At 36.9% G+C, this 27963-nt stretch overlaps 2 protein-coding genes across 3 annotated transcripts; one reads left to right on the top strand and one right to left on the bottom strand.

Moving 5' to 3' along the window:
* Nucleotides 1-166: 166 nt before the first annotated feature.
* pes (pescadillo) lies at nt 167-18237 on the bottom strand. Its single transcript, XM_067439480.1, is given in 15 exon segments — nt 167-505; nt 794-961; nt 1894-2021; nt 2059-2288; nt 2369-2494; nt 3465-3595; nt 6297-6386; nt 6482-6559; nt 6660-6776; nt 8623-8712; nt 8816-8987; nt 11570-11679; nt 15619-15772; nt 17647-17726; nt 18063-18237. Coding segments are annotated over 15 exon segments (1773 nt in total). The 5' UTR covers nt 18087-18237; the 3' UTR covers nt 167-430.
* Nucleotides 17706-27963, top strand: p2rx2 (purinergic receptor P2X, ligand-gated ion channel, 2). 2 transcript variants are annotated; one of them, XM_067439479.1, is made up of 13 exons: nt 17706-17747; nt 19048-19174; nt 19625-19760; nt 19959-20030; nt 20139-20214; nt 23354-23450; nt 23527-23607; nt 23710-23848; nt 23944-24074; nt 25078-25168; nt 25262-25327; nt 25566-25643; nt 27321-27963. In XM_067439479.1, the coding sequence occupies exons 1-13, from the start codon at nt 17741-17743 to the stop codon at nt 27414-27416; spliced, it is 1197 nt and encodes a 398-aa protein (XP_067295580.1). In that variant the 5' UTR covers nt 17706-17740; the 3' UTR covers nt 27417-27963. The 2 variants fall into 2 exon arrangements, with proteins under 2 accessions (XP_067295580.1, XP_067295579.1); XM_067439478.1 differs by lacking the exon at nt 17706-17747 and having other exon boundaries at nt 18966-19174.

A 27963-nucleotide genomic window follows, 5' to 3' on the forward strand; every position in this document is an offset into this window, starting at 1 on the left:
TTATATATTTTATATATATATATATATATATATATATATATATATATATATATATATATATATATATATATATATATATATATATATATATAAAATATACATTTATCCCACATTTTTAACATGAAACATGCACACACAAAAAATGAAACTTTAATTAAAGATAATAATTATTTTGTTTATTAGAAATGTGTCAAACTACGTTAGGCCTGACACACAAAGACAGATAATGAAATGCAGAATGACAGCTCGGTAGTTACTGAATACCAGTTTGAAAAAACTACAAAATGACACATCGAGTTCAATGAATCATGTACAATCCCCATTAAATGACGCAATGAGTTGAAATGAGAGAAGAAACACTCCTCCCAAGTCTCTTAAAAAGAGGGGAAAAAGCATGAGAAGCATTTTAATACATATAAGAACCAGTCCTTTAGCACTTTTTCTTTTTCTTCTTGTCTTTGCTGGCATCATCATGGGCTTTCCTCTTAGCAGCTAGCTTGTTAGCCTGTTGGAAAGTGTGTATTAGATTCAAGAACACTGCAGTCGATCTAGGTCACTGGAGCTTATATAATTAAAACATTTAAATGGGCTTTGACAGCCACTGTGCTAGCTCTGAATTACTAGTATTGCGTTTAACCATTAACCAAAGCACACATTTTTATAAAGACTTATCTTACAGCGCAAATAATAATAATTTCACTGGTAAGACGGCAATTTTATTTTCTTTAATTTACAAAAGAGAGTATCTATGATTGTGAAAAGGTACCTGGCATCTATTTCTAAGCAGACTTACCTCTCTGACGTTTCTCTTCTTGCCAAACATGATCTTGTCATAGAGGTATTTCTCTCTCTTCTTCATCATCATGATGGCCAGCCTCTTCTCCTCTGCTTTCTCCTCCTCGGCTGCTCGCTTGCGGTTCTCTGCTTTGGCTTTACCAGGAGTCACCTTTACTGACAAGCTCTGTGGGAGAACCAGCCCATGACACACTTTTACACTTTTGTTTTTATATTTAACATATTCCTCTAAAGAAAATTTCAATTTATAAAGATACAATATATCAAACATGATACAGTAGACTTTGTGTTTAAATGTTGTTACTACTATAATCAGGGTGAGACATACATTTTTCTAGTGGTTTCCCAAAGTTATTAGCCATTTAGCATTTTCACTGGCCACAATTTGGACATCCATACAATGGGGAAAACACAAATAGATATTTTTAATACCATCTCAATTTGCCAGCAGGTATATTAGGGTGCTGTCACATTAAGACCGGACACACGGATCCATTATACTGTTACACATGCGTTTTCCTTCTTAACTGTTTATGTTCACTTAAAACTGACTGTTTTTTACATAAATACTCGCAAAAACTGGCATTTTGACATTATTTTGTGTATTTGATTGTTTAAGCGCAATAAGCAGAGAAAATAACGAAATGTATTAGTGAAAGGTGGCTTTATGCATTACAATTATTTGCAATATGTGCAATCCCACGAAGAAGTTCAAGCCCTGTAACACCAATAATATTAATTTGGAGCAAAAGAAACGAGGAGTGTTTGTGTGTCAACTTGATGTCAGAGATGGGAGAGTGAGAAAGCACAGCTGGTAGTGTGTATTCGGTAGAAAGTGAGTATTGGAAGCATTTCAGATATTTCAGCGTTGATATGTGTCAAAAAAAAAAAAATCAAGATTTTTGACATTGCACTTATTTGACCTTTTTAAAAGACTTTAACCTGCTAAAGTGGCTAGTAGGAGTGACTGTTACACGGCACTGCTGAAATCCACCTGCATTTGGCTGGTTGATGATAATGTCAAGCCCTGAATATAAGTGTGTAATTTCTGCATCAGTGGTGTCAGAAAGCAAAATTCCAAACTTAAATTCATCTTACCTTTCCTTGAGATCTCTTCTCCTCCATTTCAGCTAGATTTGCTTCATCTTCTTCCTCACTTTGATCATCTTCCTCGTCGTCGTCATCATCATCATCTTCTTCCTCCTCCTCCTCTCCCTCTTCCATTTCTGTGAAGTCCAATTTTGAAGACAACAATCACTCAACATTCACACACAATCATATCAAAATCAGAATGGCAAAACCCCTCACGTGGCTTCTCTCCTCTCTGCAGGGCCATGAGCTTGAGTTTCTCAGGAGGCACATAGTCGCCCTCAGTCTCCTCCACGAATGGTGACAGATGGGGCGGCAGTGTAACTCCCAGGAAGTATTCCTCTACGGGTAACAGCAGCTTGGCGTTGACAGAGTCATACACCCACTGCGGCTGGATGTAGTACCTGCAAGGATGAGAAATGCATTAAAACAAGAATGTACATAAACATACAATATTATGTATAATATACAGTCTGTATCGGACCTGTTGATATATTGTTGTTCAATGCTGGGTCTGTCCACAATGTGATGTGTGATTGTTTCGTCTGTGGCATCATATGTGCTGCCGATACACAATGATTTATCCCAGGACACCTGTCCACCGAAACACCTGCACAACAGAAGACACAAAACACAACTTTTGGTAAAGTTGAAAAACATACACAAACTATAGCCGTAGAAAAACAAACATCTAAGAACAGTTACATTTATGCAAATCACTGCAAAGTAAAACCAAACACTGTAAACTTATGGTACTTTCCACAAATAGGGCTTTTTGTAAAAACAAATAAAAACAAAGGAACATAAAATAAAAGCGATACTTAAAATGTTTTGTTCACCCTCGTTGGTGAAATTAAATATGAACATTTTTATTTTCTATCTTTTATACAAGGTTAGTGATTTTAAAACAATGTTTCATGTTTGTGTTTTTAAGACAAATAAAAAGCATGCATGTATGTGTGTGTGTATGCGTGTGCTTGTATGTACACATATGTTTGTATGTACACATATACACACATGGCATCAAATGGCTTTGTGGTACTACTTATTGATAAAATCATCAATAAATAACTATATGATACGAGGGTTGAAATGTTGAGCGAATGCATGTTAAGAAAATTAATAAATTAAAAAGTTATTCCTTTGTGTTCCCACCATGCTGTACAAATCATGTCACTTCCTGCATGTCACCGTATTAGAGGACAGATTTTTTTAAATAAAGGAATAATCTATGCAATAACGTGTAAAAAATAACCAAACAATACATTTGTTAGTCAGAATTAAAAACAATATTTCTACAGTAAACTGAATTAAACAGTCACAAATATGATTATAATATGTCACATAGATATGATGATTATTGCATGATTTAGCTGAGGCATACAGCAGAGGTGAAAAAACCCCCAATGAAATCAGAGAATGGAAATATTTTCATGTTCATTTTACTAGATCAACAGTTCTTCCTCCAAGGAACATGGGATTTGTGCCTTCAAAGAAAAAAAAAAACAGCACACCAATTTGTACCCTATTTAAGGAAAGTACCATAGATAAAAATGAGCTGGTATGTCACACTCCTTCACCTGATCACAAAAGCCAGCGATTCCCTGGGAACTTCTCTGTTTAGGAAAAACTTCAGGCCCTCGAAGAGCTTCTTCTGTTTGTTCTGCTCCTGCTCCATCTTTTCTCTCACCTCCATCTTTTCCAGGTCCTCCTGTAATTGAAAGTGCGTATTATAATTAAAGCTTTATAAAAGCGAAATTAAATAATGAGGACAAAGTTCACCTGTAGTCATGCTGGTTTCATCAGAATGTTTTTTAACACCTTCACCGTGTAACCATAGCAACAGTCTCCCTCAGTGAACATGAAACATGAGGATGTGAGGTCCATCCAAAACAACAATTAATCAAACCACGGCTTAATTGCTTCACTGATGTTTTGTGATGTGTGACTAAATAACAAGTGTCCTGTGACACTTTCTTTTAGTGAACCTGAAGTGTGGAACGCTATTGTGGAGTAATACAGCGCCAGTAATTACAGAAGCCACGTGTGCTTTAGCAAGCTGACAGGAATCTGACAGCTCTGACTTTACTACAATAAAAGCTTCTACATTCTGACCTTTGAACCACTTTGAGCTGCCTTTTATGAAAGGTGCTCTACAAATAACTATCATTAGTTAATAAATTTACAAAGTCTGAAATGTTCATGTCTTCCATTTTCACCACAAAGTATTTTAGCCATTTTATTAGAATTATTAAATTGATAAGAATAGCAATTGTATTACCATTTCTAAATAACAACAGTTATTAATATAAACTGTCCAAATAATCATGGTTCATTTTGGGTGGGGTTTTAATAAGTATACAGGCTTTAAAGGAGTCATTCACTGTTGGCAAAATGGGCATTTAATAAAACTTGGCTGCTTATGTGGTAGAAATGCAGATTTTTTTTTTTTTAATTGGAAACTGAACCATTCCCCGGTTTAACTGGTAACACCAATGTTAATTAATTCCCTTTTTTTAAAGTTACAACACGCAACATGGGTTGGTAGTAAAATTGCTAAATATACAGGGTTTTGAACCGTTTCAAGGAACGAAATCGTTCAAAAAATTTAAAACGGAAAAAAACTAAATTTTAACAGGACCAAAACCGAAAATGAAACCAAAATCAATTTTAATTGTTCTGAACAGAAATGTTTATTTGAAATAACCATTAAAGGTGCACTATGCAACTTTCCATCCGCTAGAGGGCGCCTATTCAAAACAAAGGCGTTTTTTTGATGATGCAAAGTTTGAGCGCAGCATCTTGGGACATGTGGTCTTCACCTCACAGCCGGTGGGAAACAGGACACGGGTAGTAATCACGTTAATGCATGCAGTTATTACGTTACTGTAGTGTGAAGCAGAACAGGAGCGAGTGTTGTGGAGCTGAGCACGGCTGCCGGAGCGATTGTTACACAAACGCACGGCTTGCGAGCACCGGGACTTTTATTATGACGAGACGGGACACAGTCGCCGGGGCACCCACACTATTTCCTCTTTTCCTGTAATGATTTTGAGGTAATGCAGCTCTGTTTATCATATTAGATACATTTAAGTGTGTTGAAAATGATGTTATGACGTTACTCCGTGCGTTCACTTGTTCACGTTGCTAAGAGTAAAGCGCTTCTGCCAAATAAAACCCGAAACCGAGAGTAGCCCAGATATGACGCACTTGACAGGCGACTTCCTCAGACGCTATGCTGAAACGTCCCGGGTCCTTAGTTAAAATAGCAATTTTCTCACAATTTACAAGTAGACATATTTGGGATATTGGTACTCAACTGAACAAAATATATAACATTGGCCTAGTGGTTTTTGGAAATTTTACTGCAAAAATACTACATAGTGCACCTTTAACCGGTTAATAACATTATTTTATCATTCTCTTTAATATTTTAATTTGGCAGTAACCAATCATGAATTGAGTACTACAGCATGTGACATTGACATCAAGCATGAGTGAAATGCCCACACAGCAGTCATCTATGAATGTTATTGCACTACCAGCAACGTAACGCAAGTCAGTGGAGCGCGCATTTTCATGCCTCAAGTACATTTTTTCCTCACTGTGGTCTTCAATGCATGCACAGATATTGGAGGATATTTCTTTTAAACAAGCAGTACGCACTTTAAGCTCAAATAGACTGATTTAGGTCAAATAGACTGATTTAAAAATATGTTGATGCTTTGTGTTAAATGTTAGAAATGTTGTAGTTTTACAAATGTTATATTGCATTAAATAATCAAGCTTTATTCGCTGACTGAATATGATTATGTGATGCAAGGACGTGTTGCGCAGTGTTTGCTTTGAAATTAGCAGTTGTCGGTGCATTAAAGAGCATAGTTATCTAGTTTATTTTTTATTCATGTGGGCTAAAGTTTAAAACAAGTCGTGTTGGAAAAACGTTATGTAGGCTACAAAGAATGTTATCACTCTTCTGAAAAGAATAAATAAGAGGGCCAACTTTTGATTATTTAACGGTCCATTAAAACAGGTCAGTATTTTTCCAGCTGTTTTGTAATTAATGCAGGTATTTCGGTTGTGGTTATTATTATTTAATTATATATAAGTTTAATTATCACGTTATCTTATTATTGAATGAAAAGTCTTTATTTATACATATTTATTTAAAGTATAGGCTAAATCAAAATAACGTTACTAACCAGTATTGTTTTCAATCAAAACGTTTTCAGAACAGTAATGTTTAATGAGGAACGAAAAACGGAAACTCTAAAATATTGATTCTGCTCGGAGTGAACCGCTTGATATTTTTTCTGTTTTTAAGCCCTGAAAATATCAAGAGTTTATTAGCTGGTAGGAACATTTCCTCATTACGAAATCCCTAACTATAAAGTCAACTGTCACTCGCTCACCCCTTCAGTAGGAAAATGGTCCAGTTGTGTCTCCTCCTCCTCTACTGTTGGGACCATACGAGCCAGACTGGCACTCAGCGCTGACAGTTTCTGCAAGGAGATGTGAAGATGCAAGTCTTTAAACACACTGTAACATTAAGCACAAGATAATATTGATAAGAAAAGAGAAAGTAAATTACTTGTACCTCAGTATAGCTTTCTGATTCCAGGGCATAATCTTCTTCAAACTCTGATTTGAGACTGAACTCCCCTTGTCCATCAAGCTAACACGCACGCAACAAAAAGAACAGATTAAAATCCCAATTAGAATTACTTAGAATTCTGCAACTGCATAATATAAAGGCATTTAAGCACATTTGATACCTTAGGCGGGTAGACAAGGTTGAGAGTCTGGTAAAGACGGAAGTTGACAAAGCCAAGCAGTGTTGTGTAGAGTTCGGTAAATGTGGCCATGACTCTGTAGTCCACATCTGTAGGGTGCTAAGGAAAGCAGAGACAGGGGTATGGTATGTTAAACAGTCATCATAAAATAATCAGTGGTGGGCTGTCAGGGCCAGCAGGGCCTTCTCTGCTGGCCCTGTCAAAATCACATACACACATACACACACACACACACACACACACACACACACACACACACACACACACACACACACACACACACACACACACACACACACACACACACACACACACACACACACACACACACACACACATATAGTAACGATTATATTTCCAGAAAGAATGTATTTATTTTGGGTGTATTTTCCATATGTCATCATCTAAACGCATCTCAGCCCCGAGGACCAGCACTAGTAGAATAGCTTGCCTTCCATTGAAGCTGCTATTTTCCATTGGACCATAGCTTTGACTGACGTGGGTCATTAGCCAATCAAAATTTGATGTGTAGTGAAAGAACGGCCCAGAGGCCCAGCGATGTGTCGGTGTGCAACCCCCTGCTGATGTCATCAGCCGTCTGAACTTTTCGCGGGTTTTGAGAATTCTGTGTGAAATAAACTATGGCCGTGCGAATGATCGATCCTGATGTCAAGCCGGTAATGTTAGCTAACAAGCAGTGTTTTTTCTGTTTCTTTGGATGTTCTGTTGGTCCATATTTTTGTTTGTTTAAGAGTATTTGTGCCAGCTGATTTTGATTCTTTTCACCATTTGCCTAAACGGTGAAACGCGAGTGCAGTATCATCAATAAATAGTCAAATTGCCTTTTTGTCTCGCGTGTACTTTTTGCTTGCCCCCTTCCCAACGAACACTATGAAAGCAAAGTTCGTAGTAGTATTGCGTACAGTGCATTATTGTATGTTGTGGGTGTGGACACAAATGTGTATTATGACAGGTATTACAAGGAGAGGGTGAAACATGAGGACATTGGCCATGTCCCCACTTTTCAAAATGCTTATAAATCATAACGTTACAGGATGATTTTTTTTTTTAGAAAGTAAAAATGCAGAATGTTTACTGTGATGGGTAGGTTTAGGGGCAGTGGCAGTGTAGGGGGATAGAATATATGGTTTGTACAGTATAAAAACCATTGCGCCTATGGAATGTCCCCATATGTCACAAAAACAAACTTGTGCGTGTGGGTGTGTGTGTTTGTTGTTATGGCGACAGCGTGGGGCTTGTGGATCGTGTGTGTGTGCGTGTGCTGTTATGGCGTGGGGCGTGTTGATCGTTAGTGAAGGCCCTGACTAAAACCCCACGGTACGCTACTGAAAATAATCTATAGAAAGACTGCATTATACTAATCCAGATGATCTATGGTTTTTACATAGTTAACAGCAGTAATTTGATAGAGACACCAATGTTTAATAATTGCTATATTTTTAAGTTACAACACCCTACTTGGTAGAAATATTGCAAACTATTACTTTAATTTAAAATAACTGTTTTCTACTTTAAAGGTGCAATATGCAACTTTTCTGTCCGCTAGAGGCGCCTATTTTAACCAAAGGCATAGCTTGATGACGCCAAGTTTGAGCTCAGCATCTTGGGACATGTGGCCTTCACCTCACAGCCGGTGGGAAAGAATCGGGACAGGACTCATGTTTATGGATGCGGCTATTAACGTTAATGTAGTATAAAGCAGAGCAGGACCGAGTGTTGAGGAGCTGAGCACGGCTGCGGAAACCGAGGGGAACGCAGATATGACGCCACTGACAGGTGACTCACTCAGACATCCCGATTCCTTCATTAAAATAGCAATTTTGTCCCAATTTACCAAGAGTTGGAAATAGTTGGGATCGAACCTGCTTCTCAAATGCTTTTCATGTGTGGTACTTCAAGAGTACAAGATATCTCTTATACTCACATCATGGGCAAACTGATACGGTATGATCCATGTGATGGTTTGCCCCAGGACCTCTGCCTGGTAGTAAATACCCTTAATGGAAAGAAAAACCTAAAAGAAAAAACAATCATAAAGGGTCAGAAAAGTGGTTGTTGGTACACTAGTTCTAACATTAATGAATTATTTTTCACTCTTTTCAAATGTAACACGACACCTTTTTCAGGGCGCGTGAGGAGATAACGTAGTTCATCCACTCGACGCTGAGTCTCCGGCACAGCTGAATTGTCTGAACGTGGCATTTTCCCGTGCGGGCAAACGTAGAGAACAGGAAACACATAGAGAGGGAATCATCCACATCACGAAGAGCATCAATGAACGTGGGATATCTGGAAAAAAACAAGACAACAAGGAGATGACAGACCGCTCATAGAAAAATAGAGGAAGGAAGAAATGTGCCAGCTAAACAAAACATTTTAGCGATATCTGAGATAAAGAAGCTAAATTTGGTGGCAGACTGTTGATGTTGTGGAAATATTAACTAACAATTTGAGATTCCCACACTCAAGTAGGCATTAATGAGGAAAAGCAGAAAGGCTGCACCTGTCAAGCTATTTCATGGTGTTTTCTAATGAGAAAGTTATAAATGCAAGTACAAGCCCAATGTCTTTATTGCAGTATTGTAATTGCAATTAATACTTTTATTCAACAAGGATAATTTAAGAAAGACAGTAAGGGCATTTATAATGATACAAAAGATTTACATTTCAAATGAATGCTGTTTTTTTAAACTTTCTATTCATCAAAGAACCCTGAAAAAAACATGCATCATGGATGGTTTCCATTCAAAAGCAGCAGCACAATTGTTTTCAACACTTGGAATAATAGTACATGTTCCTTGAGCAGCAAATTAGCATATTAGAATGATTTTTGACCGATCCTGTGGCACTAAAATACATTAAAAAAGTTAAAAATTTAAATTGTAATAATATTTCACAATATTACTTTTTTTACCAGGGGTGTAACGATACTATCATGTCACAATTCGATACATATCACGACACTATTAATGCAATACTCAAATACATATGGTAAAAAGTTACTGTTGATTTTTGTTATTTTACTGTTGATTAAAATGCAAAATTTGCACAGGACAATGCTGGCACCAGAATAAAAATATTCATGATTCTGACAAATATGCTTGCACTGGCTATATATATATTTTAGTGGAAACATAATACATTAGGCATTATCAGGAGGACCCACCATTAATCCCCCATTGCATTATTATACATTATATATAGTACTAAACCTCTAAACCTCACAGTAATTTTCATTTTGGGTGAACTAGACACAATAGATATTGTCACCATCCATGATACTAGGGCTGGGCGGTATATCGAGTTTTTACAATATATCGATATATGTTTTAGAGACAATATGAAATGAGGCACACCGTGTATCGATATATGATTGATATGAGCGCATCTAAAAAAATAGCAGAGTTCGCAAAATGAGCTGATGCAGAATAAGTGCAAGATATATAAAGAATGCTTTATATGGCTTCAAAATAACTGGATATAGTTAACTCTATATCAATAGTATAGTTTGAAGCAGATTGGCCTGTCAGATGTTCAGAGCTACTTGTGCTGACATACAGATAAATACTTGCACTGTTTAATGCGGTTTAATGAAATGTGGTGCTTTCCTCATAACTTAACTTGCATAACTTACATTTCAGAGGTATATTCTCAATCTGAAAATGTTAGAAAGACCTGCAAATATTTCCATTTTAATTTCCGAAGAGGACAAGCCTTCTAAAAGTCAATCTCTGCTAAACTTCATGTTTCAGTGAACGAGCGCCGCCAGACGGAGCGCAATAGAATAGGAACGCAATAATTCTGACTAAAGTATACATATTTCTAAAATAATTGTTGGACAATAAATGTGCCATATATGGAATTTTAATGGGGGCGTAATGGGCCCATATCATATATGGGGGCAGCAGTGGCTCAGTGGTTCATGTAGGTTGTCTACAAACCAGAAGGTTGGTGGTTCAATCCCCGGTTCCACCTGACCAAGTGTCGAAGTGCCCATGAGCAAGACACCGAACCCCAGCTGCTCCTGACGAGCTGGATGGCGCCTTACATGGCTGACATCGCCGTCGGTGTGTGAATGGGTGAATGTGAGGCAAAAATGTAAAGCGCTTTGGATAAAAGAGCTATATAAATGCAGTCCATTCCATTTAGTTTGGGGAATTTAAAAACAAAATTATTCCTTTTGTTTTTAGATTGTAAACCCCCAATTTGCACAATATATTGCATATCCTACATTACATTATATGGTTATAGCCTTCAATGTCAACATTGTTTTTAGGACATCATTGGACAGGATGTGAAATAAAAGAATTATTTTTTTATCCAAACAGAAAAACGTACAAAATACCGGGATATATACCTTGTATCACCAATCAACCAAAAATACAGAGATATGATTTTTTTGGCCATATCGGCCATAGACTATGCATTTAAAAAAAAAATTGCAATATATTGTAACATGATATGTTGTTACACCCCTAGTTTTTATCAAATAAATGCAGCCTTGTTGAACAAAAGATACTTTCAAAAACATTTAAAATCCTAAGGACCCCAAACTTCCGAACGGTAGTGCATGTTCTACTTGGGTGGGAAATAATAAATAAAAACATCAAATCCTGCTGATGCAGAGGCAGGTGAGACAGTGAGTCGAGCCAAGATAATTAAAGTATCATATTCTTATGTGACTTTTTGGATTTCTCATAACTGATCTGTTTTGTGGAGAGGGACTGAGACACTTCCCAGACTCACAACAGTGTCTGAACACGTGCTTATCACATAACACTGTCTGGACACAAAGAAAACTTGTTGTTTTTGAGCCAAAGAGTTGAAGTGTGTCGCTTGCAGGCCACAGACAGCACTGCATTTACTCTCACCTTTCCTTAATGATGTGGTCCAGTTTGTACACAGGCTTGTTCTCTTTCAGTCGCTCCACTCCGCTCCACTCAGCCTTCCCATATGCTTTCCGCAGTTTCCGCACAAAAATCTGAAATCAAGGAACGAGTGAGACCACAGACTGCCTGAGGGTGTGCAAACAATACGGCATTAGTTATTACTAGAGATGCACTGATATTTATCAGCCGATAGATTGAAATTCAATACCATACTGGCCATAAGAATGAAAAGGTCTGATATCTAACACAGATGATTTATTAATAATCAGCTGGGTAATTTTTTGTGTCAGGTTTTTCTACTTCTGAGGCCCTGTTTACACCTGGTATTATTAAGATGCGTTTTGAGGTCCCCTCGAAAATGAGAAATATCTCAAAGGGTTTTTCTCTTCATAAATACATTTCAAATTTAATCGGATCACAAGTAGACGAGGGAGACGAATACACTTGGTCCCTTCTGTCCACTTTCAACCATTCTGTCCTGATTTATTCAAGGGCAGGGTCTATGAGAAGGTACATGTATGGGCCTTTTCAAATCTTTCGATCTAGTGGACTAAATGTGCATACTTATGAATGCGCCCAGAGACGTTAAACCGAGGCAGCAGTTTTTGTTTCTGCTCTGAAAGCCACAAGACCACGCAGAACACAGTGAGTGTGTGTTAGAAATAAATCAGGAACGGTGAGAGAACATTGTGTGGTATGTTTTTCATCTTCAAACCAAACTCAGGTCTCCAGGCAACAAAGTTTAAATCTTGTCTGGCTAGTGCGCTTTCCGTAATGTATACGGTCAGTAGGTGGTCTTTTGTTTGACAATATGAGCATTTACGCTATGAAAGCAATCTGGTGGAATACATTTTTTGAATACCTCTGGAAGCGGTTGAGGGTTGATTATTATTATTTAGTTGAGGGGACAAGCAAGCTCAAAACTTTTTAGGCCCTGTTTACACATGTATTTTGCGTCGTCCAGTTGCGATCCGATCAACCAAAATGTACCTTAATACCAGGTGTAAACGGTGCCTAATATTCAATAAAAAAATACCCAAATAAAATAAATCTGCTAAATTTAAGGCCTATTGGATGCCTCTTTTAAGCATTAAACAAACATGTTCTGTTAGCAAAGCTTCAGAGTTTCTCAAGTTCACAAGTTCCTCCTGCAACTTACACATTTTCTACTTAAACATCAAAATATCAGAATTGTATAGTGTTTTTCTTCAGAAGTTCATGTGGCAATTATGTGATCTATTATTAGCATTAAGCCACTGAATCAATCGAGTAGTGTTGTCATGATACCAAAATTATGACTTCAATACCAGACTAAAATACCTCGATGCCGATACTAAATCGATACCACGGTAAAAAAAACCCTAGATAATATGAATAATATGACAACAGAACTTTTTTTCAACAGAAACTTACAAAAAATTAACTTGGCCAGCATGTTCCTGCCCTGGTTTTTGACCATTCCCTCTTCTTATTGCTGTAATAACTACATGCCAGTGTGAACATCCGTACAGAGATCCCATTATCAATCACTAGCCTTTCACTTCAACAGGTTGGGATGACCAAAAGCTAATTTCATGATACGAGCAATTTCATATTTTTTAAATGTAATTTTATAATTATAATATAGATTTTTAATTGTATCTTTGTTTTTAAAAATAAGCAAAAAATGCAAATTACAAACAATATCACAAAAACTGCTTTATTTTTCAGCTACATTAGGTCTATTCAACAGAGGCAAGTCAAGAAAACAAATATAAAACTGCTTAGTCTTCACTCTATAATTGAACTATACACGGATTCTTAATAAATATATTTTAGTTATTTACCCCAGCATGTGGTGGTTTTCTATTTTTCATTGTTTGATTAACTTTAATCACACAGAATATTAGGTCTGGCTTAAGACCTGCACGGATCTAATTACCTTAACTGTATTCGTTCAGTAAAGACATATCTGACTGTGTTCACCTGAATACTCGCCAGACCATGCATTTTTACATCAAACCCAAACAATAATCCGCGAAAGAACCGAATCGTGATCGTACGTTGTATGAAAGTCATGCGAGCGCGCTTCAGGTCAGAGTCCGGCAGCGCGAGCATGTCCTGCACCAAGCTTCATTTTCTCATGCGCGCATATTTCTTTCGCATATCAGCTTTCTTTGTCATGCGCTGCGCGTATATATTTATCTCTTAAAGGGATACTTCACTGCCTTTTCATATTAAACTATGTTATTCCCTTAACTAAAACGAGTTGATTCATACCTCTCTCGTCTCAGTGTGTGCACTTAATCTCTCTGACACGCGGTGATGATCTGATAGCATTTAGCTTAGCCCACTAAGCCCAGTTTATTCACTATGGTACCAAACAGAGATCAAGTTAGAAGCGACCAAACACCTCCACGTTTCCCCTATTTAAATACAGTTACACGGGTAGTTGACCGATCAAGTATGGTGACCAAATAAAACGTGGCGCGTTTCTAATTGGATTAAAAAGGAGAACTATAATGTAGGTGGAGGTGTTTGGTACTTCTAACTTGATCTCTGTTTGGTACCATAGTGAATGAACTGGGCTTAGGGAGCTAAGCTAAATGCTATCAGATCGTCACCGCGCGTCAGAGAGATTAAGTGCATGCACTGAGACGAGAGAGGTTTGTATCAACTCGTTTTAGTTAAGGGAATAACAGTTTAATATGAAAAAGCTGTGAAGTAACCCTTTAATTCAATATAGAGGCCAAAAGCATTTTTAATACAAACAATGCAAAATACAATCTCCTGAAAAGTAAAACAAATATGTATGTTCAGTAAAAACTCAATTCACCCATTATTTTGAAGTGAATATTTTTTTTCCTTGTCTGTGAGACATCAAAAAACATCATCATAAAGTGTTAAAAAGAAGAGAAAAAAATATTAGAAAAGCATACGTTTTAAAAGGCAGCTCAACTTTTCAGTAATTTCTGAACTTTTGTAATGTCATCACAAAAAGCGAGTTCATTGCATCATAAATTGAACTAAGGATGCTTTCACACCCAAGCATCTGTTTCGGAGCCTGGTGTGTTTTCTCCCTTTCAGTTTGTCTAGGCATATGTTAACACGGCATTCACGCTCGGATCCGCACCAAAACAATCGATCAGAGACCGCCTGAACGAGGGGGAATGTTGGGATGGTTCGCTTGAAGTGTGAAAGCTATCCAACCTAACGGACCAACAAACCAAATGGTATTATAATTCATAACGGATAACGTGCTATAAAAATAGCGGCAGGGTTGCCACATTCAGTGTGGCAAAATAGGGGACATCCATTCATGTTTGAATTTGCCTCAGTACTATTTTGAACGTAGTATATAATTTAAGAGGGGGAATGATGGCTAGATTTGTTTAGTGTTTGTGTGTCTCCACAGTTACAAATAAAGCCACAATAAGCACATGGATCGAACTTGTCAATTATGTTGATAGACGACAGAGGAAACTCTGACCAATAAGAGGACAGTTTTACTTGCATGTGATTTGTGTAAACACATTTTGTTAGGCTTTAAAAGGTTGCCTTGTGAAAGCAAACCAAACCAAGAAGAAAAAGCAACATTTCAACAAATTAAGTTCCCGTTTCTCTAAAATGCATGAACACGTAATACAAAAGTGGAAGACGCTGTCCCAAATGACACACTTAATATGAACTTGCGGTCTTGTGGACTTACAATGGCTGCTGTGTATGCGTGTCCGTTAAGTCCAAATGTCCGTTTCTCATTTTAGGTGTAAAAAGAGTGCTCACCAACGACTTTGAGTTCGATATGCGCCCTCGTACACACTTTTGCCGAGCCCGCACAGAGAGCGAGCTCCACAGAAGACTTTATGTTGTCTGTTATGTCATTAAAGTGCAGACTCGTAGGAAGACCACAAGTGTTTAGAGTGCTATTTGGGACAGGGCCAATATCTCTTCATCAGATGAAGTGAAGGAAAATAATACTTGTGGAATTTTTTTTTGCAAAGATGACGAACGAGCAAACACACAGCTGCATTCAGCTTCACTAGAGTTCTTACCTTGTACTCTCTGAACTTGCCAACGATGGGCTCATGCAGGAGGAAGCGGATGTCCTTCAGCAGGTAGAAGGTTCGAGGGGCTGTCGAGCCCTTGTTGACCTTCTTTTTGTGTTTAGGCTCATGAGGATAGATTCCTTTCAATATACATAATCGCCTATAAAATGAGATGCATGTATTAATTCGCAATGAATTTTATTAAATGGATAAATATGTAACACAAAGCAGGTTAGAGTACATACATCTGTGTTTCTTAACTGGTGGTTCACAAACAACACCAGGAGAGATATACTAAACAAATGATCAAGTGCAACTAGCTGCATAACTGCACATAAAAAAAGTTTATTCAAGTAATAATAACAATAATAAATTTTACTTGTAACGCACACTTAATATTAAACAAAATCTTAGTGCTACAGCTTTAAAACAATCAACAACAAAAAAATTAATAAAACTGGAAAATTAATAAAACTGAAAAATTCAGAAGTAACAAATCAATCAAAAGCTCTGCTAAAAAGGTGGGTTTTAAGACCACGTTTAAAAGCATCTACAGTCTGTGGGGATATTATAGCTGTGTCACATTAAATGTGCTATTAATATGCTTCTTTTAAACTTAAAAATAAAAAGAATATTTTCAGTCTACTTTTTATATATTTCTCAGAAATATACTTCAAATTAAACTTATGTATACTGACAGAAAAGTCTAAGTATATTTAGCCTATACTTGTACTTTGATTACGATATACTTAAAAATATAATGAAATATTGTCAGTATACTTGGCTCATAGTTGTTCACTCTTGACTGAGTGGCTATTACCTGCTTTCTCCCACAGTTTTAAATACTCTCAAAAACTTACATTGTTTTGAAAATATTGATTTAGAAAGGAAACGGAAATGTTCCTAATTCTGAGAATCAGATTTTTTTTGTAGGCTAGTCAACAGGAAATGTACATAGGAATTTACTTCAAAACTTAAAATACAGTTAAAAGCATATTTAAGTACAACAAGGATTACCCAAATAGTAACATAGTAGAACTTGTAAAAATGAAGTCTTGTAAGTATAATGTTATGTTTACTACAAGTATACTTACAAAATAAAACTACTAAACTAGTAGTTTTTTGAAAGTATATTTCAAAGTGTACTTTCAAAAACTAAAAAATGTGCTACAAGTATTTGACTAGTAAATCAGTATTACCTATAAAGTTCACTTGTAGTATAGCTGCAGTAAATATAAAAAATGTAGTTGTTTGTTACACTTAAAGTGAACGTTTATACATAAATTTATATAAAAAGTGGGATAATTTAGCCCTAAGTAGTATTGAAATAGTACACAAACGTATACTACTACTAGTGCATTGATATTAGAATACTTAAAGGGACATTTCACCCAAAATTTAAAATTCTGTCATTTACTCGCGTTTTTCCAAACCTGTACGAGTTTTGCTATGCTGAACACAAAACAAGATATTTTGGAGAATGTTTGTAACAAAGCAGATAGAGCAACCATTCACTACCATAGTAGGGGGAAAAAATACTATGGTAGTCAATGGATACTCTATCTGTTTTGTTACAAACATTCTTCAAAATAGCTTCTTTTCCGTTCAGCAGAGCAAAGAAACTCATACAGGTTTGGAACAACTTGAGGGTGAGTAAATGAGGACAGAATTTTCATTTTTGGGTGAACTATCCCTTTACGCCTGTGAAACTAGTGGTAATATATTGTATATACTAATTACAATTAACTTATTGTACTTGTTCATATTTGATAGCAAAATAAATAGGCTTATTAATAACTTTTAAATAACCTTCGTTACTGAGGTTAAAGATCACATCACAGATTTGGTTGGCATTTAGAAGCTAGTTAAAAGTAGCTGAAAACCTCTGACGTACATATCAATTAATATGTACATAACATTGCATGCGGTATTTGACAACTTAAATGCACTACGTTATTACATAATATATGTAAAATGACCAAAACATCAGGATAGAACATTTAGTTAAAGCTAATGCTTTGTTTTGTTACTAACCTGAAATCAGCCAGACTCAGACTCAGCTTCTTGCGGGCTTTATTTCTGGTGATGTAGTTCGTGGCTGATCCACTCTCATACTACACAAGAAGAAATGACAGGTTAGCGAGTGCTTTGACATGACGTGTGTATGACTATAAAGAAATAATACTCATTTTTCACACTGTTAGATCTTAAGATATCTTATTAATTATTCAAAGTATAACTGCATACAGCTGTAAAGGGACACTGAAGTTAGAAGTCACGATTATGATGTAGATACATGTGTGATACATAATACATGTATCACACATATGCATATGTAAAATGTTAGCTGTCTTCAGTGTAATGTGTTTAAAGCACACAAGACTGCAGGGCCCTGTGCTTATCAACCTATGTTTGTTTAGCGACAGTTTTGGTCTGCATCGCTGTCTTACCTTTTTCTTCTGTAATCCGCCCATCACAGCGGATGTTATTTCCACTCGACAAAACCTAAAACAAAAACTATTGCAATAAAACTGCAAATAGATTCCAGATCAGAGCCAATGCTAACGTGCTTCTTCCGAACACACGTGTTTTCTGTGACGTCAGTTAGCCGAGACAGTAGGACCCTTGATTTGAGGGCGCCCGCAGGAATGCCTGCATAGAAATGCATAAATGTGTCGTGGAGCGGATGTACGTATGTCAGTGTGTATGTGTAATATTACTATACTATATGTAATATGTTTAAATTACAATACTTTTATATGTTAAATACCCAATATATAATATATTTTTGCGTATCTATGCATACATTTAAAAAAATGAGCAAGGCCTATATAAATTATTTATTGAGTATACATACACTGCTCAAAAAATGTAAGGCAACATTTAGTATAACACCACAGTCAACAGTATAACACCAAGTCAATTCAACTTCAAGGAAATCGATCATTTATAGTTGTCATGTAACAAAGTCACATTGCACTAGTTAATTACACAAATCTTCTTTCAATAAAATAAAATACTTTTTTAATAATACACTTTTAAGTGCAGATATAGAAAATAGACAAGATTAAGATTAATTAAAAAAAAGTGCAACATAAATAAAAATATGATAAAGAAACATTGAGAAAAGGAGAAGGTTGCCATTTCAGGGGAGGGAAGAGAGAGAGAGAGAGAGAGAGAGAGAGAGAGAGAGAGAGAGAGAGAGAGAGAGAGAGAGAGAGAGAGAGAGAGAGAGAGAGAGAGAGAGAGAGAGAGAGAGAGAGAGAGAGAGAGAGAGAGAGAGAGAGAGAGAGAGAGAGAGAGAGAGAGAGGCTGTAGTACAGGAGCGGGTATCATCATACAGCATCAGTTCAGTGGTGAATGGTGAAGATTAAGACCTTATATTTTCTGGAACAAGTAAGCAATTTGATTTTTTTAAAAAAATGGGTTGTCTAGAATTCCTCAAAGACTTTTTCCTGGGTTTTTGGGACTATGAGACTCCAAAAGTTATGGTGGTGAAGGACAAAAAACTAGGAGTCATATACAGAGCCGTGCAGTTCCTGGTGATCACATATTTCATTTGGTAAGAATCTACTTTCCTCTGCTCTATCTTTTATGTAAAAATTACGTTTGGTCAATCGGCAAACTTGATACTTTTATTTGGTTATACATGATCTTTATCATATTTGTCTATAGATGGACCAAAGCAGAACAACACAGTAATAAAAATGTCATTATAAATAAGTGATATAGAGATTGTATTCTCATATAAATATTATGAAATGTCAAATCTTATTATGGCACCTTCGTTGTCCTTCTGGTTATTCATATTTGATTTATAGAGGTTTTACAGAAAAATCTGGCTGTGAATTCATAGTTTTATTTTTGAATTTTCATTTACATCTTTATAATGTTTATAGCATTAGTTTTAGTTTTAAATAATTATAATGCGTTATAATGAGTGTTTAACCTTCTAATGTTGATCTTATAGTTCATACATAAAATCTGCATACGTTATCTTTTATGCATGCAGGCATGTATTTATTACTCAGAAAGCATATCAGGACACTGAGACACGTCCAGAGAGCTCGGTGTACACTGAGATGAGAGGTGTGGCCATACTGGACGACTTCGTTCAGGACACTACAGAATATGTCAGACCTTCTGAGGTGAGGGACCATAAAACATATAAACTACATAAATTTATAACATTACATCATCTTTAATTTCCAGGACAGATCAGATATTCTATATATTCAGATATTGTAAAGTGATTTAATCATATTTCCCCTACTAGATCAGGTCATATTCTTACTTGGTCTGCATTATATTGATTGATTAGAAACCCAGAATTTTTTCACGTACAGGGAGGGGATGTCATCAGTACAATTCTTAGAAAAGAAGTGACTCATGATCAGACGCAGAGCACATGTGCTGAGGTGAGTGCAAAAACTGAACAACAATATAAATACAAAGTATTGATGTTTAGTTTTTTTAATGCTTGGTCTGAGTAAAACAGATTTTTTTCTTCTTCTGTGCTTTTTCAGCATTACAGTGTTGCCAATGCAAACTGCACAAAAGATTCGGACTGCACTCAAGGGGAAATTGATTTTGACGGTCATGGTGGGGTTTACATTTATAATGCATGCATGCATGCATACATACACACATACATACCCACAGCATGATGCTGCCACCACCATGCTTCACTGTTTGGACTGTATTGGACAGGTGATGAGCAGTGCCTGGTTTTCTCCACACATACCACTTAGAATTAAGGCCAAAGTTCAAGTTCAAGTTCAAAGTTCTATCTTGGTCTCATCAGACCAAAGAATCTTATTTCTCACCATCTTGGAGTCCTTCAGGTAATAATTAGTTACATTTATATAGCGCTTTTCTAGGCACTCAAAGCCCTTTATATATAGAAGGGGGGGAACAGGCTCCTCAATCACCACCAGTGTGCAGCATTCACCTGGATGATGCGACAGCAGCCATATTGCGCCAGAACGCTCACCACACACCAGCTGATTGGAGACTGAGTGATGAAGCCAGTCGGTATATGAGAATGATTAGGAGGCCATGATGGACAGAGGCCAACGGGCAAATTTGGCCAGGATGCCGGGGTTACACCCCTACTCTTTATCGCAGGACAACCTGGGATTTTTTAATGACCACAGAGAGACAGGACCACGGTTTAACGTCTCATCCAAAGGATGGTGCTCTTTGACTGTATAGTGCCCCCATCACTATCTTTACTGGGGTGTAAGGACCCAAACAGTCAGACTCCAAACTCCACTATGGCCAAGACCAAAGAACATTCAAAGGACGCCAGAAACAAAATTGTAGACCTGCACCAGGCTGGGAAGACTGAATCTGCAATAGGTAAGCAGCTTAGTGTTAAGAAATCAACTGTGGGAGCAATTATTAGAAAATCGAAGACATAAAACACCACTGATAATCTCCCTCAATCTGGGGCTCCACGCAAGATTTTACCCTGTGGGGTCAAAATGATCACAAGAAAAAATCCCAGAACACACGGGGGACATAGTGAATGACCTGCTGGAACCAAAGTAACAAAGGCTACCATCAGTAACACACTACGCAGTGCCAGACGTGTCCCCCTGCTTAAGCCAGTACATGTCCGGGCCCGTCTGAAGTTTGCTAGAGAGCATTTGGATGATCCAGAAGAGGATTGGAAGAATGCCATATGGTCAGATGAAACCAAAATAGAACTTTTTGGTAAAAACTCAACTTGTCGTGTTTGGAGGAGAAAGAATGCTGAGTTGCATCCAAAGAACACCATAGCTACTGTGAAGCATGGGGGTGGAAACATCATGCTTTGGTGCTGTTTTTCTGCAAAGGGACCAAGATGACTGATCCGTGTAAAGGAAAAAATGAATGGGGCCATGTATCATGAGATTTTGAGTAAAAACCTCCTTCCATCAGCAAGGGCATTGAAGATGAAACATGGCTTGGTCTTTCAGCATGACAATCATCCCAAAAACCCCGCCCGGGCAATGAAGGAGTGGCTTTGAAAGAAGCATTTCAAGGTCCTGATGTGGCCTAGCCACAGCCAGTCTCCAGATCTCAACCCCATAGAAAATCTTTGGAGGGAGTGTTGTCCAGAGACAGCTCCAAAACATCTCTGCTCTAGAGGAGATCTGCATTAAGGAATGGGCCAAACTACCAGCAACAGTAAAAACCTTGTGGAGACTTACAGAAAACGTTTGACTTATGTCATTGTCAACAATATATATAACAAAGGGTATATAACAAAGTATTAAGATGAACATTTGTTATTGACCAAATTTTATTTTATTTTTCATTACAATAAATTCTTTAAAAATCAGACAATGTGGAAACAATGGATTGTTTTACTCATTCTGTCTCTCTGAACTGAGAGTGAACTGAGTGAACTGAAGTGTACCTATGATGAAAATTACAGGCCTCTCTCATCTTTTTAAGTGGGAGAATTTGCACAATTGGTGGCTGACTAAATACTTTTTGCCCCACTATATACCTACACACATACACACATACATACCGGTACATACATACATACATACATACATACATACATACAGTACACACATACATACAGGGGGGTCCAAAAGGGTGAAACCACTAGTTTAACTATCATAGTCAGCATAAATTCAAAATGAACATTTCTAATTTATTTTTATGTTTATGGAATATTCCAATATTTATAATAAATAATTATTTGTACGCATCATTAGTCTTCATAATTTTTAATCAAAATAACTTCCCTCGTAGCCTGAAAAGCCAGACCCACATCAAGATGTTTGGTCTGGAAACTCACCATAGACAGGGCTCAATCTGAGGGGCGGGATAAACGGTTGTCTTTCAAACTCCCTCTGCACGGTGTGCATGCAATTGTATAGCGCCACAACCCACCAGAGCAACAAAAGTGAAGCAGAGCTAGGTGAAATATTAAACTTTTACCGTATCCGGTCGGCAAAACTCAAAGCACATCTTCACTTGTTAAGAATGACTTCAGTGCTGTTCTTTGTTCTTTTCTCAGAGCTTTACACAAGCGCAACTCGGCCGTCATTATGTTAAGCCCCGCCCACCGACTCTATACACGATGTGGTTTGTCCGACCAGAGTTTGGCGTTTACAGCTCAGAAGTGTATTGAGAGTTGCTAGACGACACTCGCGGCAGATTAGATTTGCTGCCGCTAGGGTGCGTCTAGATTTCTAGGCTACTTCCCTTGTGCAGCGACTTCTCTTCTCTTGATGTCATGTTTACTGCCGCAAGGGCGGGGCAACCTGTCACTCACATGAGATCGACCAATAGCAAACCAGAACTATCCAATCAATTCCAGATAAACAAAATCAATCCCCGCCTTACGTTTTTTTTTTTTTTTTTGAGAAGCCGTTCACTCATCACAATAGGGAAGAAAATAACAAAAATTTGTTAAAAATAGTAGTTTCATGTCGACTTTAATATTAACCTTCTTCTGATTTAATGCAATTTCTCATTACAAAAAAAATAATCATTGAAAAATAAAAATGAATATAATTGTCAGAATTTGCTTGAATTACTGCAGCACAAATTATTTAAATCCAAAATTAAATAAATAAATGTAAAACATTAATAATTCCCAGTAATTAAATAAAAAATATTTTCAGTTGATGGCCCACTGTACAAATTTTAATACCAAAATCACTTCAGCAATCACTTCATATTCATAATTTGAATATGACTTATATCAGCATGTGATGAACTTGTTTTTGAATAGGTCAAAGAACAGGACGGTGTATACCATACTACAATGACACATTCAAGACCTGTGAGATCAAAACCTGGTGTCCCATTGAGGAATATGCTGTTGTCAGGTATTGCGCTTTAATTTATTGATCTGTCAAAAATCAAGCAGAGAAATGCACTGAAATGTCCTTCCTGTCCCCACAGGGAACCAGCTTTGGAACAGGCCATTAATTTCACTGTGTATATAAAGAATGCCATCCATTTCCCAAAGTTTAAAGTTCTGAGGTATGGTTTCAGAACATTTCATAAATCTTGCTATGGTTTACAGGTTTTGGTCTACAAATATATATTTTTTTGATCTAAAGTGAAATTGCCTATGGTTTATAGGGGCAATATCAAACCAAACAAGCCAAAGAAGTTGTTACGGTGCCATTACCACCCAGACACCAACCCTTATTGTCCAGTGTTCAGCCTGGGCTTCATCGCAGCGCAGGCCAGAGAGAAATTCAGTGAGCTTTGCAGAACAGTATGTATACAGTCTACTGTCAAATAGCATACCATTTTCTCCCCTGCATTTTTAAGCAAAAGTAACCCGTTTCATGTATGTTTTAATGTGTTTAGGGTGGAATAATTGGCGTGTTCATTAACTGGAAGTGTGATTTTGATGTGGATCCCTCGAAATGCATTCCAACATATTCATTCAGAAGGCTGGACATGAGGAAAAACCTGCCCAGCTCTGGATACTACTACAGGTAGGGTTATATTAACTGCTGGTACATTTAACAGGAACTTCTGTAATCAATTGACATTAAAAATGAAGATCAGTTGATCATTAAGAATACTATAGCAAAATGCATATGCAGGACTCCCAGCACCATGGATGTGCGGTTTAAGACCTTTTAAAGTAAAGTTCTCGGTCAAACTTGAGGGTCCAATTCTCACTCTTAATTATGACTTATGGCTCAATAAAACCCCTAATTACTGCTTTTTAATAGTTAGTAAGGTAGTTTTTGTAGCGTTTAAGTCCTGCAGAATAAGGGATTAATATCTGCTTTATAAGTACTAATAAACAGCCAATATCTAATATGCATGGCAATAAGCAACTAGTTAATAGCGAGAATTTGACCCTAAACTAAAGTGTTACCAAGATCTCTTTTCAGGAAAACTTCCTCCATCAAAAATCATTTTGCATAAGGAAAATGTAATTATTAAGATTTTCCTCTTTGAATCATTTTTAGTATGCTTTATTTAAAGATTAATAAACAGTGCTTGGTAGTAATTGATTACATGTAATCTGGATAACGGTAACAGATTCCTAGAATTAAGTACTTTTAATTGGATTATATTACGTTTTAAAATTCTCATAATCAGACTACAGTTATATTTTTATTGATTACATGGTTACATTGATTCTCCGCAAATCTTCTTATTTATCTTTTCGGTTTATCACTTATATATGTCTGTAAAGTCTTCTTCTTTCTCTTTGTATTTTTTATATTAATATGTTATCAATAAGATTGTCCTATTCAGATTAATATGATGAATTAGGTCAAACCTAATTAAAAAGTATTCAGAATTACCTAAAATGTGTAATATAACATTACATAACTAACTACAATTCTCATCATGTAATGTGCAATCTGTAATCTATTCAGCACTATAATATTTGAAACTACGGCACACTTTTGGCCATAAATGCTAATTTAATCTAATCCATTTAAGTTGTTTCATCATTACTCTTTTTTTGCGTTTCAGGTTTGCAAAATATTACCATAAGGATGGTGTGGAGTACAGAACACTCATTAAAGCCTATGGGATTCGCTTGGATGTCATTGTTCATGGACATGTGAGAACATACAGGAAGTACATTAGTGCCTCTCTGACATGCTAACTGCACATTCGCATTATATTGAAACATTATTTCAATATTTCCTTTCAGGCAGGAAGATTCAGTCTGATTCCAACCATCATCAGCATAGTCACGGCCATGACGTCAGTAGGGATTGTAAGTTATTGCTGAATGTATATTAAAAAGGTTATTTTGGTTTGAAAGTGTGAGATAATGACAGTGATGGCAGAGATAAACACTTTGCAAATTACATTATTGGAATGATTCTCAGGTTTCACTCACAGTGCTTGATCTGGAGTAACCCTGATGGAAAGAGCCGTTTACAGACATACAGCTTGGTTCAGAGTTGTCCTCATACTTAATATTGGGAAATGTCTTATTATCTCTCATCTAGTGCTCAATCATCTGCGACTGGATCATGCTGACGTTTATCGATAAGAATGAAGTCTTCAGTGAAATTAAGTTTGATAATGTAAGTCAAGCAAGATGAAAAAATTTGGTGTAGGATTTATGGGATATAAACTTTTGTGCAATACCTGAAACAGTTGTGAGGAAAAAAGTCAAAATTACAGGATATTAACAATTGCCAGTTATAAAGTCAGAATTATGAGATGTTTTTTCTGCAATTTTTACTTTGCAATTGTGACTATTTCTCAGCATTACAAATTTCAATTATGACTTTATACACATATCAGGCATAACATTATGACCAATGACAGACGAAGTGAATAACACTGATCATCTCTTCATCATGGCACCTGCTAGTGGGTGGGATATATTAGACAGCAAGTGAACATTTTGTCCTCAAAGTTGATGTGTTAGAAGCAGGAATAATGGGCAAGCGTAAAGGAGTTTGAGTGAGTTTGACAAGGGCCAAATTGTGATGGCTAGACGACTGGGTCAGAGCATCTCCAAAACTGCAGCTCTTGTGGGCTGTTCCCGGTCGGCAGTGGTCAGTATCTATCAAAAGTGCTCCATGAAAGGAACAGTGGTGAACCGGCAACAGGGTCATGGCTGACCAATTAAGGCTCATTGATGCATGTGGGGAGCGAAGGCTGGCCTGTGTGGTCCGATCAAACAGATGAGCTACTGTAGCTCAAATTGCTTAAGAAGTCAATGCTGATTCTGACAGAAAGGTGTCAGAATACACAGTGCTTCGCAGTTTGTTGCATATGGGGATGCATAGCTGCAGACCAGTCAGGGTGCCCATGCTGACCCCTGTCCACCGCCAAAAGAAGGCAAGCCGGCAGAGGCAGTGTGATGCTTTGGGCAATGTTCTGATGGGAAACCTTGGGTCCTGCCATCCATGTGGATGTTACTTTGACACGTATCACCTACCTAAGCATTGTTGCAGACTATGTACACCTTTTCATGGAAACGGTATTCCCTGGTGGCTGTGGCTCTTCCAGGAGGATAATGTGCCTGCCACGAAGCTAAAATGGTTCAGGAATGGTTTGAGGAGCACAACAATGAGTTCGAGGTTTTGACTTGGCCTCCAAATTCCCCAGATCTCAATCCAGTTGAGCATCTGTGGGATGTGCTGAACAAACAAGTCCGATCCATGGAGGTCCCACCTCGCAACTTACAGGACCTAAAGGATCTGCTGCTAACATCTTGGTGCCAGATACCACAGCACACCTTCAGGGGTCTAGAGGAGTCCATGCCTCGATGGGTCAGGGCTGCTTTGACAGAAAAAGGGGGACCAACATAATATTCATAATGTAATGCCTGATCAGTGTATAAAGCAATTCTGACTATAACTCACAAATTTACTAGTTTATGTCACGTAATTCTGAGAAAAAAAGTCAGAATTGTGAGATGAAAAGTCACAATTTTCTTCTTTTATATTTAGTGGCAGAAACAAGCTTCCATGTTTCTAATATAACTAATATGAGTTATTCTAAAGAGTTTGGCAAATCAGACTATGTATGTATCAGCATTATTTTTTATTATGTTCTTTGTTTATGATGTAATCACCTTCATGCCATTCCAAACCAGTATTACTTTATTTCTTCCATGGAGCACAAAATAGAAATATTTCACAGAAAATAACATGAAAGAAAATCATCCAGTCTGGAACATGATGATCAATTATTATCTATTTCTTAAAAAAGGTTAATCAAAGGCTGTTTCTGTTTTGTTTAATCAGATCTCCAAGCAACCACGGGAGCCAATAACAACAGACTTCACGCTTACAAGCTACGGCTCCACCCACTCTGACCTCTCAGATGGCGTACCATTGTAAAACATCCTGCCACCACCAAAACCGCTCTAGTGACGGCATGCCATGCCTAATATAGAGTTCAGCACAATATTTTAACATAAAGGACTGGACAGCCCTGTCTGAGGAAAAAGAAGTGTGTGGAATACAGCACAAAATGCCATATCTAAATCTAGAAAAGCTTAAAAAAAATACATGTATGTAGCTTCGCTTCAATAAATATTAAACACTGATCAACAATTGACTTACTTGTTTAATTCATATACACAATATGAATATTTGCATGTATCTTCCATCTTTGAACAGTCATGGAACATTAAATGCTTTCTGTAATGTGATTTTTTTTTAATGAAAAAGAATATTCATTAAGAAACTCAAACTGAATATTGAATTTCATACAATTGTGTCACATGATTTGATTTTCAGGACAAAAAGCAGCACTTGATTTTGATTGGACTGTTAAAATATTGGCATTTTATTTTGCTTTGGAATGATTTCATATTAACTTTTGAAGTTTGTCACTGGTGATTTTTTAGTTGTCTGTTCTTCTGTATCGTGATGTATATCTAAG

This window comes from Pseudorasbora parva, chromosome 3 (assembly GCF_024679245.1).
Source record: "Pseudorasbora parva isolate DD20220531a chromosome 3, ASM2467924v1, whole genome shotgun sequence".
NCBI lineage: Eukaryota > Metazoa > Chordata > Actinopteri > Cypriniformes > Gobionidae > Pseudorasbora > Pseudorasbora parva.

Coding starts and splice junctions, on each gene's coding strand:
- p2rx2 (XM_067439478.1), top strand. CDS start 19,035: ATGGGTTGTCTAGAATTCCTCAAAGACTTTTTCCTGGGTTTTTGGGAC. Junction 23,451..23,526: donor GAGGAATATGCTGTTGTCAG/GTATTGCGCTTT, acceptor CTGTCCCCACAG/GGAACCAGCTTTGGAACAGG. Junction 25,328..25,565: donor CCATGACGTCAGTAGGGATT/GTAAGTTATTGC, acceptor TCTCTCATCTAG/TGCTCAATCATCTGCGACTG.